The sequence below is a fragment of the Pseudorasbora parva genome, chromosome 2 (assembly GCF_024679245.1).
Source record: "Pseudorasbora parva isolate DD20220531a chromosome 2, ASM2467924v1, whole genome shotgun sequence".
Taxonomy (NCBI): Eukaryota; Metazoa; Chordata; class Actinopteri; order Cypriniformes; family Gobionidae; genus Pseudorasbora; species Pseudorasbora parva.
The window spans coordinates 47,214,902-47,234,904 of NC_090173.1; the positions used below are offsets into that span (position 1 = coordinate 47,214,902).

Sequence of the window (20,003 nt, forward strand, 5' to 3'; positions counted from 1 at the left end):
GCACATCAATAGCCATCAGCCAATTGTGGCATAGAGACACTTCTGATGTTTGATTGACACCCTCCTCATTAGCATGTTGCGCCAAGGAAAAATAAATACAGAGCTATATTCAAAAATAAATAAACAGTTCAAGGTGGGGTGAGTGCTTTCTGGTAACCGTTGTTGATATTTCAAATCACAAAAACAAACACACCCCTAACTCCAAAAGAGTCTGCCCCTATTTCGATAGCTCCGCCATACACATTCGTAAACCCAGGCAAGGACTACGGCAGAATCTGTGTGTTACTAATCCAAGTCGAATATTCAATGAAAAAGTCACACTTTCCATCACAAAAACACAAACCATTCTCATAAACAACTTGATAATACATGAGCACGACAGTCTAATTAATGACATATTAAAATTATGACAAGATTAGAGAGTTATAGCAATCAAAAAAACACGAACAGTTCTCACGTACAAGTCAATGCACAAGCACGACAGACCAACTAACGACATACAATTATGACAAGATTAGAGAGTTATAGTGATCACAAAACACAAAAGTCTTTGGCTCTAACAAATCAGCAGCCACACATGTGTCTATCAGTCAATCCTGTAATGTTCTCCAAAAGCATTTTACACAGGCATATATAGAACTGCACGCAGACGTCATCAGTGAGCGTCTGCAAGGTCCTTTCAGTCACCGTACGCCTGTCACGCCGTAGTTCCAGTCTTCTATAGGTCAAACTACAGCAGCAACAGAAGCAGAAATGATCCGATCCTTAAGTTTACTCAAATACTCACTGAATGTCTCTCAACGAGCACATGTCAGGCTGTTATCATCCAGCAGAGGTGTCGGGAAAAGAATAGTCCCCGCGACATTCACTGGAGGTACATGTTTAATTGGTTTAATCGGGACGAGCTGTTAAATAACTTCAACAGATGATGAAATACTATACCAGTGGAAAAAACATTTTAATCAAATAAACGCGGGGTTTTGGTTAAAATGTGTATTTGTCACATTATAGTGTCGCTCATTGAAAAAAATGAAGATTTGTGTAGCATTAACTCAGTCTGTTGCTCAGTTAGACATGTTCAGTAATGTTAGCAGTGTCAGTGAATAATCTCCATATTTACCCATGTATGTGTGCAGATGTAAAGACTATAGTAGAGCATAGACAATAACAATTATCAAATACAAACACCCTCTATTTGGTCAATGAAACGCAAGCTATTTCCTTTTTCTTCAAAAGCTGATACTAATGGCAGACAGCAGCTGCATCACAGCAGACCTGCCAGACTGTGGAGCTCCAGCTGCCCTGGTGTCAGTGTGGCTCAGCGCGCCTACAGCACACAACAGGCCGAGAGTGCAGAGGAGGAGACGCTCCACAGCATCATCACGGACACGGAGGACGTCCAAGGTGAACTAAAGCAAATCAGCTTTTTAAGGGTTAGTTTACCCCAAAAACCCTGCCATCATTTACTCCCCTTTTGGGTTGTTCCAAACCTGTATGAATTTCTTTCCTCTTTTGAACACAAAGGAAGATAGAGTGAAAATTTTTGATAACAGTTGACTTCCATAGTCAACATGGAAGTAAATGGGGTCCATCAACTGTTTTGTTACCAACGTTCTTCAGAATATCTTGTTACGTGTTCTACAGAAGAAAGACATTCATACAGGTTTGGATTGGAACAATTTGAGGGGGAGTAAATGATGACAATTTGATTTTTTTTAAATGGGGTGAACTGTACATTTTGGTGCTGTCAGATTGTTTAATCACGATTAATTGCATGCAAAATTAAGGTTTGTGTTTACATAATATATTTGTGTGTACTGTGTATAATTATTATGTATATGTAAATACACGCATGCATGGATTTAAGAAAATTGTATATTTATATGAAATATTTATAATAAACATACAGTATATGCATGCAAATATTTATTAAATATTTACATGAATGTGTATTTATTTATTTATTTATTTAAAAAAAAAAAGAATGTGTATTTATATATGCATAATAATTATCCACAGTATTACACATGTATTATTATGTAAACGCAAACTTTTATTTTGGATGTGATAATCCCAATTAAATGATTTAACCACACGCACACACACACACGCACACACACACACACACACGCACACACACGTTTGTTTTTGTGACATATGGGGACATTCCATAGACGCAATGGTTTTTATACCGTACAAACCGTATTTTCTATCCCCCTACACTGCCCCTACCCCATAACCTACCCATCACAGGAAACATTCTGCATTTTTACTTTCCTGTATGATTTATAAGCATTTTGAAAAGTGGGGACATGGCCAATGTCCTCATATTACACCCTCTCCTTGTAATACCTGCCATACCCATGTCATTATACACATTTGTGTCCTCATATATCACAAAAACTTGCACACACACACACACATATACATTTTAATATATTGTATTATATATTGTATTTGATCAAATAAATGCAGCCTTGATAAGCATAAGAGACTTCTTTCAGTAAACTTAAATTATAATATACACTGAAATTGGAAGGATGATGATGTTCAAACTCCTGTTTCTTTGTTCAAATAAGGATCCTTCTCCAAACATGAGTTCCAAGCAGAGACGAAGAAACTGCTGGATATTGTGGCTAGATCGCTGTATTCTGAGAAAGAGGTGATGAATTAACAAAAAATAAAAAAACTGATTTATTGCTGTCATGTTTGAGCAATTTTTCTTAAAGCATTCAAGACTGACACTAGAGGATTGAACAATAAATTGTCCAGGCTGTTTATTTGATTTCATCTGATTTGTCATCATCATTAAAGTTGTGTTATGTATATTTATCAGCAATGTATTGGATGTTGGCCACCGTATAGATTTTCTTAATCAAATAAAAATCAAATAATAATCAATTAATTAAATATGTAATCAGCTTGACTTTGCTAAACATTGTAATTTTTGTCTTGTTGGAGTACAAAATAAATAATAATAAATATGGTATTCAATTTCAAGAATTGGAACTTGATATACAACTACAAAACTACTGAAATATTTATAAAGGAATTTAATTGAACTATAATAGTAAACATAAATGAAAGGAAATGCATTGATCAGAGTGGGCTGGAAGTCCATCATCTAACGCTCAGTGATTCTGTTAGGTGTTCATCAGAGAGCTTATCTCAAACTGCAGTGATGCGCTGGAGAAACTGCGGCACAAGATGATGACAGCGGGAGGAGAGACAGCACCCATGGAGATCCACCTGCAGACAGATGCAGCCAAAGGCACTTTCACCATCCAGGTATCTTCAACCCATGCAACTTGAGACTTAGAATCAGATTAATAATATCAAGGGATGAAAAACAGCTTTTCTGTTGCCAGTTTGCATAATTCCAAAGCTGTATTTTTATTTTATTTATGAAATAAAACTGATACTTGACACTAGAACTGGACGATTAATAGATAAGAGATTGTAATCTCAATCTTATGCTCAATGACAGTGATTTGGCTATGTCTAAGTACGATCACAGCTAACATTCAAATTTGCGTTGGTGCTGACCTAGAAAAAGCAGGTATGAAACGGCTTCACAAATTCTTTTCAACAACACAGTTTTGTTATTTATCAGCTACAAATATTCATACTATCGCAGCAGTACTGGGATAAAAAGTTTACAGAAAAAGTTCAGATATAAAAACTCATGTCAACGGTAGCGATCAAAATAGAGTAAATCACCTTTTGAAAGTAACTTGATGTAACTATTGTATTTATTACATTGTTACACCACTAGGTGGTGACAGTAATTGTTTAAAAATGTGTGTCCGTTCCGATTGACAAATTCCCTTCGCAGTGTTCACTGCTCTCTACTCTACTCCCTGAGCATGATATATACGTTGAAGTGGACTTCACTGACAATAATCACTCATTTGGAACGCCTTGTACCTTCACCAAAGAAAGGCACACACAGGGTCACACTGATTATGATAACATAAATATTGTAATTTGTTACTTTCAAATTTAAAACACACAGGCTACAAAACACACATTATGTAGGCCTATCTAATAAAATCTAAATATAATCAAAACTTAGGCTATACAGTATGGAAAATAAGTATTTGAACACACTATATACACAACTATTTTGCAAGTTCTCCCACTTAGAAATCATGGAGGGGCCTGAAATTGTCATCGTAGCATGTCCACTGTGAGAGACATAATCAAAAAAAATATCGGGAAATCACAATGGATTTTCTAAAACTATTTATTTGTATGATACAGCTGCAAATAAGTATTTGACCACCTGAGAAAATCAATGTTAATATTTGGTACAGTAGCCTTTGTTTGCAATTACAGAGGTCAAACGTTTCCTGTAGTTTTTCACCAGGTTTGCACACACTGCAGGAGGGATTTTGGCCGACTCCTCCACAAAGATTTTCTCTAGATCAGTCAGGTTTCTGGGCTTTCGCTGAGAAACACAGAGTTTGAGCTCCCTCCAAAGATTCTCTATTGGGTTTAGATCTGGAGACTGGCTTGATATGCTTCTTACAGAGCCACTCCTTGGTTATCCTGGCTGTGCTTCGGGTCATTGTCATGTTGGAAGACCCGGCCTCGACTCATCTTCAATGCTCTAACTGAGGGAAGGAGGTTGTTCCACAAAATCTCGCAATACATGGCCCCGGTCATCCTCTCCTTAATACAGTGCAGTCGCCCTGTCCCATGTGAAGAAAAACACCCCCAAAGCATGATGCTACCATGATGCTACCTACATGCTTCACAGTAGGGATGGTGTTCTTGAGATGTTACTCATCATTCTTCTTCCTCCAAATACGTTTAGTGGAATTGTGACCAAAAAGTTCTATTTTGGTCTCATCTGACCACATGACTTTCTGCCATGACTCCTCTGGATCATCCAAATGGTCATTGCCAAACTTAAGACGGGCTGGACATGTGCTGGTTTCAGCAGGGGAACCTTCCGTGCCATGCATGATTTCAAACCATGACGTCTTAGTGTATTACCAACAGTAACCTTGGAAACGGTGGTCCCAGCTCTTTTCAGGTCATTGACCAGAACCTCCCGTGTAGTTCTGAGGTGATTTCTCGCCTTTCTTAGGATCATTGAAACCCAATGAGGTGAGAGCTTGCATGGATCCCCAGTCCAAGGGGAGAAGCACGATCATTCGAATATACTCCTGGGTTTCTACTGATACAAAGGTTAATGCTAAATCGCTGAAGTAACTCTATCGATCTTATCTCATGCACTTTCTTTCCAATGCAAAGCAAGAGATTTAAATCAAATGGCTGATTCATTCAGTAATGAAACAAGTGAAGTATTTATGGGGTAGTAATTGAATCATTCATTCAATTTACATTAATTAAACATTTTTAAATAGACTGCGCCAATTAATATTATTTGGTCAAAACTTCTAGTAAATGATGTTATTTTGTTTAGGTGTCTGTGTATTGTAGGAGAATCATCATCCTATTTGAAACAAGAAAATCCGTTTATCCAGAATCGTGCAGCTCAACTTGGCACTTTAGTCATACATACAAACAAACAATCAGCCATCTACAAATCTACAAAAAGCCATCTGCAAACAATGTTTTGTTTTAAGTGAACCTCTTAACACCTAACAGTGAGCAAAAAACCTGGATGATTTCTTCAGCGGTGATTAATCTAAACGCCTCTGCACGGCCATATGCAGTCATAAATCAACAGAAATGTGTGTTTGATTGTCATGCTCAATGCTGTAAAAAGCAAAGGTAAACCTATAATGCAACATGAGCAGATCTAAATGTAATGTCACAACTAAAACTTTTAATTTTCACATTACATTTTAATCACGACAGTCGTATTGGATTTAGTTTAACTGTGCAGGGGCATTTTTTACCCGTGTTTTGTATTTGGAGGGGCATTTTTTGCCCCAAGTTAATATTCGACCCTAATCTGCACTGATCTTATACATTGCCTCTCTGCAATCCAATTTAAGGAAATACGTTGTAGCAGTAGACCACATTAATCCCTGTGCAGAATGTATTGATCAACATTTCTATGCTCTTGATTTGTAGGACACAGGTGTTGGGATGAACAAAGAGGAGCTGGTTGCTAATCTGGGCACCATCGCTCGATCTGGATCAAAGGTGCGTCTCATTAAACTCTTTCATAGTCTTCTATTCCTCACTCTGACAATAGGTTTATTTCATGGTCCTCTTGTTCTTCCTCCCGCAGGCTTTTCTGGATGCTCTTCAGAATCAAGCAGAGGCCAGCAGCTCCATTATTGGTCAGTTTGGTGTGGGCTTTTACTCTGCCTTCATGGTTGCTGATAAGGTGGACGTTTATTCTCAGTCAGCAGAACCAGATGCTCCTGGATACAAGTGGTCCTCAGACGGGTGAGACAAATGAGATGAGAGAGGAGTTTTTGGATAAAAAGAATGTCTCTTTTTATTAGGGCTGCTCGATTATGGCAAAAAAACTAAATCAGTTATTTTGGGCGGGCAATATTGTAATCGTGATTATTGAACACATTTAGAAGTGGGTGATATGACCAAAATCCTAAGTATCTTTTTCACAATAGTGATAAATATCAAGTATATTTAATTGGAAATAAGATTTTCTTTTGAAATTTCAATTATCAGTTTTGATACCACAGCAGAAACTAATTAAATTCTCAAACAATTATTGAAGAAACGCAAACAGTCAGTAATGCAATAAAAAATGAAGAAAATTACGAACAATAGAATAAACACAAGGCAAATAAAAGAGCTGTGAACAGTGGCGTAATATGATTTGACTGATTTGGATTTTAGGTTTTAAAGAAAATGAAATGCAGCATGATCGTTTTCTCTCGACTGTTGTGTTTTCATAATCATTGGAAGCCGAAATCAAAATTGGAATTTTTTTTATTAACATTATATTAGCATCAGCAGCAATCAGAAAGGAACTGGGTCCTATTGCACAAAACTAGGATAAGGGATTAAGCTGGGATATCTTTGTGATCCTGGCTCAATTTATCCGCTAATATATTATTATCTTTTATTATCGTTTTCGTTCTTGGTGTGAGTGTGCCTTCAGGGTACGTTTATGCGACAGCGGTGTACTAAGTTCTGCATACAGATGACAAGATCTCCAAGATATCCCAGCTTAAAGGACAACTCTGGGGAATTTTTAAGTTTATCTTGGTCATTATACCTTTGTGAGTACAGTCTATAGAAAAAAGAAAAAAAACGAACCAGATTGGTGCTTGCAACACGGAGCTATTACATTTAATAACCAGAGCCCCCCTCAGCTAAAACGAAAGTTATGAGGGCATAGATGTAAAGGGTGTCTTTGTGCCTCTTAACAGACACAAAACACAATTCAAATGTCTGTCCAACATGAACAGGTCCTTTATATGACAACAAGATGAGTTTAGCCACTTAGCCATTGTTTAAATGCACCTAAATAGTGTTTTAGACGGCTAGCTGTTTCTCATGCTGAAGTCCCGAGGGAACGCAGTGTAGCCGGAAAAAAGGCAGATAGGGAAGAGCGTTGTGTGTGTAAGGCATGATTATTTTATTACTGCACATCTATCCTCAAGCCGTGTGCGGCCAAATCGAAGGATAAATAAAGTTTGCATTACCTCCACAGTGTTTGCACTCGTCTTCGACCACGGAATGGCATTTTTGTTCAACCGGCCCCGCGGTGTTGTGTCCAAGTTAGTCATCCTTGTCAAAGCATTTGCTGCAAATTTTAGCATTCTGTTGCCAAAATTCGGAAAGGGACAAACGTGAACCATTTCTTCTTCACTTGTGAGCCCGATCGGACCATCAGTCTAGTGATGTCCGGTTCACGAACTAAATGTTCTTTTGAACTGGTTCTTTTTAGTGAACCAAAGATATAACTGTCAAGATAAACTTAAAAATTCGCCGGAGTTGTCCTTTAATCCCTTATCCTAGTTTTGTGCAATAGGCCCCTGGAAATCTCTGCCAGCTTTTGTTGGTATTATACCATTTTTAGGCATCTTAGGTTGAGACAAAGCAAACTTGTAAATAAAATCAATCACATTTGTATGTTTTACTCACTGAGTTTTGTGTGTCTGCAGCTCTGGAGTGTTTGAGATCGCAGAAGCTTCAGGTGTGCGTCAGGGGACTAAGATCGTGCTGCACCTGAAGGATGACTGCAAAGAGTTTTCATCAGAAGACCGCGTCAAAGGTGTGCAAACCACGTACAATGACAAAACATGACATGCTTTGAAAGAAACTCATTTGAGTAACTTGGTCTGTTTTGCAGAGGTTGTGACTAAGTACAGCAACTTTGTCAGTTTTCCCATCTTCCTGAACGGACGGCGGCTGAACACTCTACAGGTGTGTGAAGTCTGTTGATAAATGACCTCTGACCTCCCTGTGGCGCTGACCTCCCTGTGGCCCTGACCTGTGTTTTTCTCTCTCTCTCTCTCTCTCTCTCTCTCTCTGCAGGCACTCTGGATGATGGACCCCAAAGACATCAGTGAGTGGCAGCATGAGGAGTTTTATCGCTACGTGGCTCAATCCCACGACAAACCCCGCTACACACTCCATTACCGCGCTGACGCCCCGCTCAATATCCGCAGCATCTTCTATGTGCCAGAGATGGTGAGTGTGAGATGATGGTTAAATCAGAAATATGCATAATGATTGATGCACACACCGTAGTGTAACTTACAGGTCTTCCATATTTTGTTCACTTAAATTAAAAGTTATTTTTTCTAATAAATGTTGAAATTGATACAGCTTTTAATTATACTGTAATACTGTAAAAAAAATCATAGAGACATTAGCAGTATTGCTTCAGACACTACTAATTTAAAACACTAATTTGTGCATATTTTAATTTGTATGCAATTCAATTTATTTAATCTTGAATATAATTATGTACTTTTGTATTTTTTTACATGATGTATGCAATCTTTAAATTATGTAAGTATTTTTAAATGTTAAATATATAATTAATTAATATAATTATATGTATAATTCATTTAAATTAATTAGCCTGTTACATAATTTAACAAATAAAATATGCACTAATAAGTACGCATTTTAATACAAAGGTAATTCAATGAATTTTATAAAACTTTAAATTACCATATGTACAAAATTTTATATTTGCATACATAATAAAGTAAGAGTAATATTTTAAAAATGCCATCATACATAATATTTTAAAACTATTAAACAACAAAATTAACTCAAATATGCATTATGTAATTGATACAAATGAAAACACAATCTCTCTCTCTCTCTCTCTCTCTCTCTCTCTCTCTCTCTCTCTCTCTCTCTCTCTCTCTCTCTCTCTCTCTCTCTCTCTCTATAATAAAATAAAATAATATAATATAATATAATTATTATTTTTTAATTATACATGTGATTTAGTATTCAGTGGAGTACTGGTGCATGGCACAAATTTTTTTCTTACAAAATAAATGAATGAATCCAAGTTAATATTTCATCATGTCCGTTTGTTCGCTAATCAGCCTTAAAATAAATACTAATGATTCTTTGTTTTGTGATGATGCCGAACTTTACCAAGCATTACTCCTGTTTGTAAATATGTGTGAGCAGAAACCGTCTATGTTTGATGTGAGTCGTGAGATGGGATCCAGTGTGGCTCTGTACAGCAGGAAGGTTCTGATCCAAACCAAAGCCACAGACATCCTTCCCAAGTGGCTACGCTTCCTGCGAGGTCAGATGAGCATCCATATAACTGCATCAAACTCATTTAAATGCGTGCTAGAAACTCATAATTCATTCCAAGATTATTATAAATATGTTAATAATAAAGGACATTTGATCCCAATCAAGTTGTCCTGTGACTGCATTTGCAGGTGTTGTGGACAGTGAAGATATTCCCCTAAACCTCAGCAGAGAGCTGCTACAGGAAAGCGCCCTGATCAGGTTCAAACTCGCCTAAAATATGACATTTTTGCCTTCAGCATTGTGCAATTAACAAGAATAACAAACTGCTTTCTGTCAGGAAACTGCGGGATGTCTTACAGCAGCGTGTCATTCGGTTTCTGTTGGACCAGAGCAAAAAGGATCCAGAGAAATACGCTCACTTCTTTGACGAATACGGGCTGTTTATGCGCGAGGGCATCGTAACCACAGCGGAGCAGAGCGTGAAGGTGCGAGACGCCATGTTTAGCCTTCATAATCGACCTGTTCCTCTCTGATTGTTTTTAAATGGCTGATTCATGTCATCACAGGAGGACATTGCCAAGCTGTTGCGCTTCGAGTCGTCAGCGCTTCCTGCGGGACAGCAGACCAGTCTGATGGACTATTCCTCTCGGATGAAGGCGGGAACGAGGAACATTTACTATCTGTGCGCACCCAACCGCCACCTGGCCGAGCACTCGCCATACTTCGAGGCCATGAAACAGAAAGATATGGAGGTGAGAATTGACAAAAAAAAATGTAAAATGTGTACCTTGAATGCAGTGTAAGTCGCTTTGGATAAAAGCGTCTGCCAAATGCATAAATGTAAAATGAGACTAGAGACAAGCAAGCAGGTCAACGGTTATCTAACCAGCACACTGTCATACTCAAGAACTAATAGGCAATAAAACTGGAAGTTGATCCAAAGGATGATGCATATATTTGCTGGAAGCAAATAGCAATGTACTCAAAACATAAAATGTGCATTATCCATTGACAAAGATGTTGGTAGATTTTGAGATGAACACAAGGGGGTGCTAAGAGATTCTGACTTAGCCAAAAATATAATGGTCAGCAGCTAGAGATGCTTTAAAGGGTTAGTTCACCCAAAAATAATTTCATTAATTATTCACCCTCATGTCGTTGGACACCCGTAAGACCTTTGTTCATCTTCGGAACAAAAATTAAGATATTTTTGTTGAAAGCTGATGGCTCAGAAAGGCTTCAGATAGGCCTCCTTTGGCGTTCAGTAGACCCATAAAGGCACTAAAGACGACATTACAAAGTCCATCTCACTACAGTGGCTCAAAATAATGACTTTATCCACCAAGTTATTGTCTTCCGTGTAGGTCTCGGCCGTGAACTCGCGTGACAGCGGCGCCCCTCCTCCTCTTCTGGGTCATGTATTCGAACGGTGGTGCTGCGTAATGTTCTCACGCATGCGTCGAGTTCATGTCAATAACTTGGTGGATAAAGTCGTTATTTAGATTTTTGTGCGCACAATAACTATTTTCATCGCATTATAAAATTATTGTACAGCCACTGTAGTCAGATGGACTTTGTATCGATGTTTTTAGTGCCTTTATGGGTCTTGTGAGTGGGAATGTACTGAATGACAACGGAGGCCTTTCTGAAGTCTTTCTCAGCCGTCAGCTTTCAACAAAAATATCTTCATTTGTGTTATGAAGATGAACGAAGGTCTTACGGGTGTCCAATGACATGAGGGGGAGTAATTAATGAAGCCTTTAAGATAGCATTTATTAAAACACACACACACACACACACACACACACACACACACACACACACACACACACACACACACAAGACAGAATAACTGTTCTTAATTAATATAATATTATATATTACATAAATACATTTAGCATTTTAATCATTAACCTTCAAAGCAACAACTCCAAAATAAAATATGTATTTTTTGTTAAGTTTCAAATAGGTCACAAAAATATACTTGAGATCATGATGAAATTGAATTAAATCATACAGACAATGTCACGTTGAGATAAGGACATTTGTGTAGCGATAACAACAGCAAAAGACGTGCCTGTTTTTGAGGATCTGCTCCTCCTGCAGGTCTTGTTCTGCTTTGAGCAGTTTGATGAGCTCACGCTGCTTCACCTCAGAGAGTTCGACAGGAAGAAGCTCATCTCAGCCGAGACTGACATTGTTGTAGACCATTACAAAGAGGAGAAGTTTCAGGACAGCAAACCAGGTAAGACAAAACATCAGGAACTAGATGACAAATTGGCATTTGTGAAGTCTGAATTGCTCATCTTCTTCACCCCATGTTCATGATTCTTCACCCCATTTTGCAAACCACTTTAATGTGATTTTAGCAGTTAGACGAGTAAATCAAAAGACAGTCATGACCTGTATAGTCACTGGTGTTTGTCCCGTGCAGCATCAGAGCGCTTGACCGATCAGGAGGCAGAAGATCTGTTGGCCTGGATGAGGAACTCGCTCGGACAGAGAGTGACCAACATCAAGGTAGCCACATGTCCACAAAACACAAGTCACTTTTCACAAACATGACCACCTTGTTCATTTCAAATCTGCTTTTGCAGATTTAAATATACACTGATGAGCCAAAACATTATGAGCAGATATAGATGAATTGAACATCGTTGATCATCTCCTATCAAGGCCACATATTAATGTCTGCGTATCAGTTCTAGTAATTAATGTGTTGGACTGGGCAGGAATAAAGATCTGAGTGACTTTAAAAAGGCCAAAATGATTATGGCAAGCCGACTAGGTAAGATAATCTCTCTTAAATAGCAAGACTTGAGGGTCAGCAGTGGTGAGAATTTCCCAACAAAACCACAAACTGATGAACGGGTGTTGGCCGCCAGAGGTTTATCGATGTGCAAGGGCAATCCTTCTGGTCCAAGCCAAAAGAAGGTCTACTGTGGCACAAGTCACACAAAATTGTAATGCTGGTTATGGGAGGAAACCACAGTAGCCCAGACCAACAACAGTTCCTGTGGCAACCCATTTCGTCGAAAGTTACAATGGGAATATGAGCGTTAGAGCTGGACCTTAGAGCAGTGGAAGAAGGTTACCTGGTCTGACCAGTCTAGTTTTCTTTTACATCACTTGGACGACCGTGTACATGTGTGTGGCGTTTAGCTGGAGAACACATGGCACCAGGATGCACTGTGGGATGATGTCGAGCCGGTGGAAGCAGTGTGATGCTTTGGGCAATGTTCTGCTGGGAAACCTGCCATCCATGTGGATGTTACTTTGACACGTACCACTTACCCAAGCATTGTTGCTGACCAGGTGCACCCCTTTATGACAAAGGTGTTCCCTGGTGGAAGTGGCCTCTTTCAGCAGGATAATGTATATTGTTCAGAAATGCTAGGTTTCTATTCATTTATTTTGAATAGACACTGGTGTAAATTACAGTTTGTTCCACCCAGTGGCATTAGTCCCCCTGAGGTAGTTGGTACAGTACACCCTCCTTTAGTGTATTAAGTGCTAAGCAGTTAACAAAAAAGCAAATGATCTATACACGAGTGCATTCTATTAACTCAATAGATCACAGTCAGCTACGAAACATAAAAGCATCTCGTTATATAAAAGTACAAAATAAATAGAATAATCATTAATAAAACTTGTGCAGAGATTCGTATTTGCACTCCTGTAGTCTTTTACTTTTAGTCTTTTTCCTAGCTCCAGTGATTGATTTGAATGATGTCATCTGCCCGTTACTCCCTTCACATGCTATCGGAAGTTTCCTACTTCCCTCTTCAGAAGTCGTGATTACGAGCTTGTTGTGTTCAGGTGCTTTGTTTTCGGAAAGAATGGAGGACGCCAGGTTTACTTTTGTACGTCTTTGGACAATGTTATTTTAACACTATAACCATTTCAGTCATTTCCCGGTCCCAGAAAGTCACAATCTCTTGCAAACATAGCAGCACAACATGAAAGCATATTGTTTATAATCACATTCACAATAAAGGCATAATGTAGACAGTAAAGGCTGCTTAAAGACTAAAATGGCAATAGTTTTCAGCCATACATGATCCTATTGTATAGCTACCACACTAGATAGTCAGCTTGCTCACTATTCTGGAATGAGTGTCAACTAGATGCGATTTTCGATGTTTTTAAAATACACAATATGCTTCAAATGATTATTAATTTATGCAAATATGTACTACTTTAATGACAAGACAAGACAATGAAATTGTTGTAGGGGAAAAAACTAATAAAACACCTGCCACAGCAGAAATTTGTCTCCCATCTGCCATTTTGGGTATCAAAATTATTTCCGAACTTCCCAGTGGTAAACATGACATCAGAGGCCGTTCATGTGCAATTTTTACCTCGAAAACTCGTATTTACGATAATTCCGATAGCATGTGAAGGCAGCATAAGACAAGAAAACATTGTGCTTTTGTAAAATAAAGAAAACAAACAGGATGCTCTTTTTTGCCATCCCAGTTTCCTTTACGTGAAGTTTGTGGACCGAGTCACAAAAATGAATGGAAACTCAGTGTATAGGCCACTAGCAAGCTTCTTGTGTGCCATCTGAACTGTTTTGGCTTGGTGCGTAGATCGTCTCTTCTTCTTTTGCTATTTTTCATGTTGTGGTTGTTGGTAAACAGCATTGCATTATCACGTGTGCTTTCGTCTGGATTGGAGTGTGTAACAGACTAAATTAAAGTTGGCATAAAACAGAAGTTGTGATAGTCTTTTCTTCCCTATTGTGCCATACACACACCAATCAGTCATAATATTATGACTACTGACAGGTGAAGTAAATAACATTATCCATTCAACACGGCACCTGTTAGTGGGTGGGAGATTTTAGGCAGCAAGTGAACATTGTCCTCAAAGTTAATGTGTTTGAAGCAGGAAAAATGGGCAAGCGTAAGGATTTGAGCAAGGTCCAAATTGTGATGGCTAGATGACAGAGCATCTCCAAAACTGCAGCTTCTTGTGGGATATTCCTGGTCTGCAGTGGTCAGTATCTATCAAAAGTGCTCCAATAGGAAGGAACAGTGGTGAACCGGTTACAGGGTCATGGGCGGCCAAGGCTCATTGATGCACATGCGGAGTGAAGGCTGGCCCGTGTGGTCCGATCAAACAGACGAGCTACTGTAGCTGTAGCAAACTGCTCAAGAAGTTAATGCTGGTTCTGATAGAAAGGTGTCAGAATACACAGTGCATCACAGTTTGTTGCGTATGGGGCTGCATAACCACAGACCAGTCAGGGTGTCCATGCTGATCCCTGTCCACTGCCGAAAGCGCCAACAGTGGGCACATGAGCATCAGATCGGGACCACGGAGCAATGGAAGAAGGTGGCAGGCCTGGTCTGATGAATCATGTTTGCCCACGTGGATGGCCGGGTGAGTGTGTGTCACTTACCTGGAGAACACATGGCATCAGGATGCACTATGGGAAGAAGGCAAGCCGGTGGAGGCAGTGTGATGCTTTGGGCAATGTTCTGCTGGGAAACCTTGGGTCCTGCCATCCATGTGGATGTCACTTTGACACGTACCACCTACCCAAGCATTGATGCAGACCATGCACACCCTTTCATGGAAACGGTATTCCCTGGTGGCTGTGGCTCTTTCAGCAGGATAATGCTCCTGCCACAAAGCAGAAATGGTTCAGGAATGGTTTGAGGAGCACAAGAAAGGGGGACCAACACAATAAGGCCCCGTTCACACTGCAGGCAAAAGTGGCCCAAAACCTTTTTTTGGGGGGTCAAGTGACCAGGTCAGACTTCTTCAGAGGTAGTGTGAGCACTCAAATCTAGTGTGAACTTTTTCAAATCAGATTTAGACCACATACATATGTGGTCCTGAATCAGACCCAGATCTGATTTTTTTCAATGCGGCCGCTGTGTGAACACACAAGGCGGATTTGATGCGGATTTGATGCGACTTATACGTCAATCTATGTTGACATTTGTCACAATTATGTGCCGGCGAGTTAGCCCTAGACACAACAGACACAGACAGTAACATTAAAAACTTGACTAGATATGGAGAACAGCGATGGATTGAGTCAATGGAGAGAGAGTGAGGTGCTAGGCCTGATTAGTATATGGGGAGATACTTCAGTTAAAGCTAAACTAGAAGGATCCTACCGTAACCGCTCCGTTTTTGAAAGCACACGAAATGGAAGAACGGGGACAGAAAAACGTGGCTTCAGTGCCAAAGGAAGGAGACAAAAGGCCAAAATAACCAATTTTGCTCTTTCTTTTCATTCTTCTCTTCTTCAGCACCTGCTCATTAATGTAATGGCTTCCGTTACACAAACATTTTTGCTTACTTCCTCTATAACCTCCCGATCTTTAGTGCAGCAGCGTGCTGTGTCTGATGTCATTGATATTGTTCTTTCGCACATGCGGGTTAGTTTGAAACCTCAAACAGTTCACACTGGAATCAGATTTAGGCCACATTTTAAAAGGTAATGTGAACAGCCAAACAAAAAATCAGATCTGAGCAAAAAATCTGAATTGCGCATTGACTTGCGGTGTGAACGCCCCGTTCACACCGCAAGTCAATGCGCAATTCAGATTTTTTGCTCAGATCTGATTATTTTTTGCTCAGATCCTATTAGGAAGGGGGTTATGTAAATGTTGACCTGACATCTGTGATTTATTTCCATTAATTTACGTTTGCATCCGTAGGTGACCCCGCGTCTGGACACACACCCTGCTATGATCACGGTGCTGGAGATGGGCGCCGCTCGACACTTCCTGCGCACGCAGCAGCTCGCCCGCAGCTCAGAGGAGAGAGCACAGATCCTACAGCCCACACTGGAGATCAACGCTGGGTACCAGACAGTTAACTCTTAACACTCCAGCCTAGCACAAATAAATCATCTGACAGTTAGGACACAAAAAATTCCTAGTAATTCCTAAAGATGAAGACAACTTATTGTTGACGTGTATTCAAGAAACTTTATTATTGTAATATTATGGCAGATAAGTAACGTCTGACTTCAGAAGGATTTTCGTATTCAGGATTTTTTTCTTGTGTTCCATTACCAATATCTAAACATTCTTCAAACAACATTTACTTGAGGAGTAAAATGACTAAAGATATTACATCTTGTTAACTGTAAAATGTATCTTCCGTTTATGCTTAAAAAAAAAAAAAAAAGGAAAATGTGCTAGTGGTAAAACCTTGTCTGCCCTTTGAATGGACTTTTATAGTTCAGAGCCCACTTCTATTAAGTATGTTCTTATTTTTTAAATGCATGTTCTTATTTTAGTGCCCCTATTATGTTATTTTAGAGGCTTCTGATTTAGTTCTGGCTTTAGAGGGTCCCTAAAGCTCAGCGATTATACACTGTAAAGATACGGAGGATGACGATTTAACCAAATCAATCCGAGCGCGAGTCCGATGATGAAACATTGGAAGAACTAGTTATTCAACCCGAACCTCCATCGCCAGGACGACTTGAGCAGAATGTTTCTCAGTGAAGCACTTTCCAGTTTTAGGTTGCAGCTGTAATTCCGCACCATTAACAAGAGTGCATCTATCAACAAACCCATGTGTAGATTTCCTTTTTTTTGTTGTGTTGTTGCATTGTACAAGCGGGAACTGTTTCAGTAACGGTGCATACGTTAGCCCAGCACTAACGTCAATGACTGATGTAACAAATGTTTGTAAAACAAACATCCTCCATTCTTTGCAGTAGACAGTAATAACGCGAGTTAGCCAGAAATGTACGCAATATAAAACACAAACTACGTATTTTGAACAAATGGTAGAAAATATATAAATCAATAATTATTAATAATACCCTACAGATTGTGATTGAGGAGCAAGCTGGTCCAAAAAAAAAACTGGGTACTGGTCTTTTAAGAGCAGCGTTTTGTCCGTGGGCGGACAGCATAAACATAGGCATGCATTATGCAAATTATGCATTGTCTTTTCTTGTGACAAAACAGATTTTCCGTTAACACGGTGAGATTCAGAAAATAAAACGACTCGTATTGGTGATTCAGATTCTCTCTCTTAGAAAACTCTGCAGAACGTCTACATTTACACACTACATGAGGGAATATTCAACAAACCATAATGGGGCACTTTAAGAATGAACCTGCTTAGTGAAGGTTTGTGTTCAGAAAACAAGCCTTAATATCGGAATTTTGCTTCCTATGTTAACGCATTTTTCGATATTCAAAAAATAATTTTGCAGTGTATTTAGGATCGCCAGAACTAAAGTGAAGCATATTGTACTTGCATAATAAATAGAAACGGTGGCGTTTGTCTAATGTCAAGCAATTGTTTGCAGACATGATCTGATCAAGAAGCTTCATGCACTGAAGGACTCAAACCCTGAGCTGGCGCAGCTTCTCCTCGAACAGGTGAGGAAAGTTTTCCACATCTACACAATTCTCATCTCAATTATACTGCTTATAATTTAAAACTAACAGGCTTTTTTTTTTTTTTTTTACGTATCAGATTTACGACAACGCCATGATCACCGCTGGCCTGAACGAAGACCCTCGTCCGATGATCTCACGCCTGAATCAGCTTCTCACTCAAGCCCTGGAGAAACACTGAAGCCCATGCTGGTGTTCAGCCTGATGGACTTGTTTTGCCATTATTAGAGCCGTGCATTGTCGCACGACGCTGATGTCCTCTTGTGCCGCCGAGGTCATGATTGCACACTAACCACAAGCAAACGTTGTTTATATGAAGACTTGGACATTTTTTGTGTAGGTGACATTGTCCTTTAGGTGAGTCTTGTTTTACAACTGATAAGACTTGACGGTCCAGCTCTGTTTGTCTGATTGGAGAAAACCAACAATTCAGAGGTTTGTGACTGCGAGAGATGCCCTCTTGAATTTACCTGGAAACATGCAAGATGAAGATATCAGTGAAACATTGTCTTATTTCTTGTGCTTTTTTGCTCTAAAATTATTCACATTTCGGTTCATTGGTTTTGTACATTAACAGCTTTTCCATGTGTAAATTGGGATTAGAGTGATGACTATGAAATAAATCAAGAATATGAAATTCATTTCAACTGTAGTTTGAAAACGTTCATAACTGTAACATTCACAAGATTGTACTAGAGCATTTCTGAGTGGTGATGCTTTTGACTTCATATCTTGAGAAATTGCATGGATAAATCATGAACTGTATTCATGTGCTCGCTTAACAGCTCACAAAAAAAAAAAAAAACCCTACAATTTTGTAACTCCATCTTGCACAAACGTGATCATATCCAAGTCTTTGAAATAAAAGAAATCCAGTGGGCTCCGAAATGGTGACTTGCGCCACAAGGGCTCCACGCTGCAGTCGCATCATTCAGACACCAGGAGGCGCAGTGATGCCAGTGATGAGCATGTACTGGGGTCGGCCAGTTTACTCACGCATGTAGTCCTACTACAGTAGATCATGCAAATATTAGAATTCAGAAAAAAAAAGTGTTATTTATTTATTTAACCCAAGAGTGTTTAACATTACAGTATATCAAAGTGAATTTAGGGACCTTTTTTATTCAATGCCATCACTTTTTAAATTGCTTCTACAGCTTGAAATTTTAAACGTACAAATATTCCATACTTTTACAAACCACTATTTACACGATTAGCTATAAAAAGGATTTTCCTTGTGCACGCAATAGTGTGTAGAACGGTGCAGCAGAGGCCGTTCAGACAGAAAGTGTTCCTGTATTTAAAACTGCGAGAATTTGAACGCTGAGTCTTCTCCAGCCGCGTCTTAAAAACATTTAACAACTTTTAACTTAAAACTGCTTTAAGAGCAGCTTTTTGCAACGCGACTGCCCTCAACAATGCCCATGTTTACGGTCTAGAAACGCTGGAAACTGGAAGGCTAAACACGTTCTGTGCATGGGCGTAGATTACGCGGGGGACGCGGGGGACGTGTCCCCCTCACTTTTAATAAAATGTATTTTCGTCCCCCGCACTTTTACTGGGTCTCACCGATCCTAGTCGACCCGCTCCGAGCGGGATCCGAACCGGCGTTACCCTGCGCGGGGGCGGGCAAGTTAACAGGGACGCTAAAAACAGATTTCTTTAATCTGGGTTGATTGCGCGCTTCTTGAGGTCACGGGCAAGTGTATTTACATTGAAACCAATGTGAATACATCAAGATTTAAATTCAGAGACAAAAAATTATCTATGCATGACCTGTCATTTTATTCGCGTCTAAATATGAGGGCGCTCTCACAGAATGTCAAAAGCGGATTCGTAGAGGTAATATCCAGTCACGCTGGAGCTGCAGCTGAAGGAAAACAATCGTTATGAGTTATGAAACGTGACGACGACAATCAGACGATTGCGACAATATATGCTTTATGTGTGTTTTTCAAGTCATCTCAAGGCTATTTATTG

At 39.4% G+C, this 20,003-nt stretch overlaps 1 protein-coding gene across 1 annotated transcript; it reads left to right on the forward strand.

The window, feature by feature from the left end:
- The first annotated feature begins 672 nt into the window (after positions 1-672).
- On the forward strand, positions 673-18,664 carry trap1 (TNF receptor-associated protein 1). The gene is made up of 18 exons (XM_067422630.1): positions 673-874; positions 1,237-1,404; positions 2,580-2,662; positions 3,148-3,288; positions 6,052-6,123; positions 6,212-6,372; positions 8,064-8,173; positions 8,252-8,325; positions 8,437-8,592; positions 9,559-9,679; positions 9,822-9,891; positions 9,971-10,118; positions 10,200-10,385; positions 11,740-11,878; positions 12,068-12,153; positions 16,317-16,462; positions 17,933-18,005; positions 18,103-18,664. The coding sequence occupies exons 1-18, from the start codon at positions 754-756 to the stop codon at positions 18,202-18,204; spliced, it is 2,157 nt and encodes a 718-aa protein (XP_067278731.1). The 5' UTR covers positions 673-753; the 3' UTR covers positions 18,205-18,664.
- Positions 18,665-20,003: the final 1,339 nt, after the last annotated feature.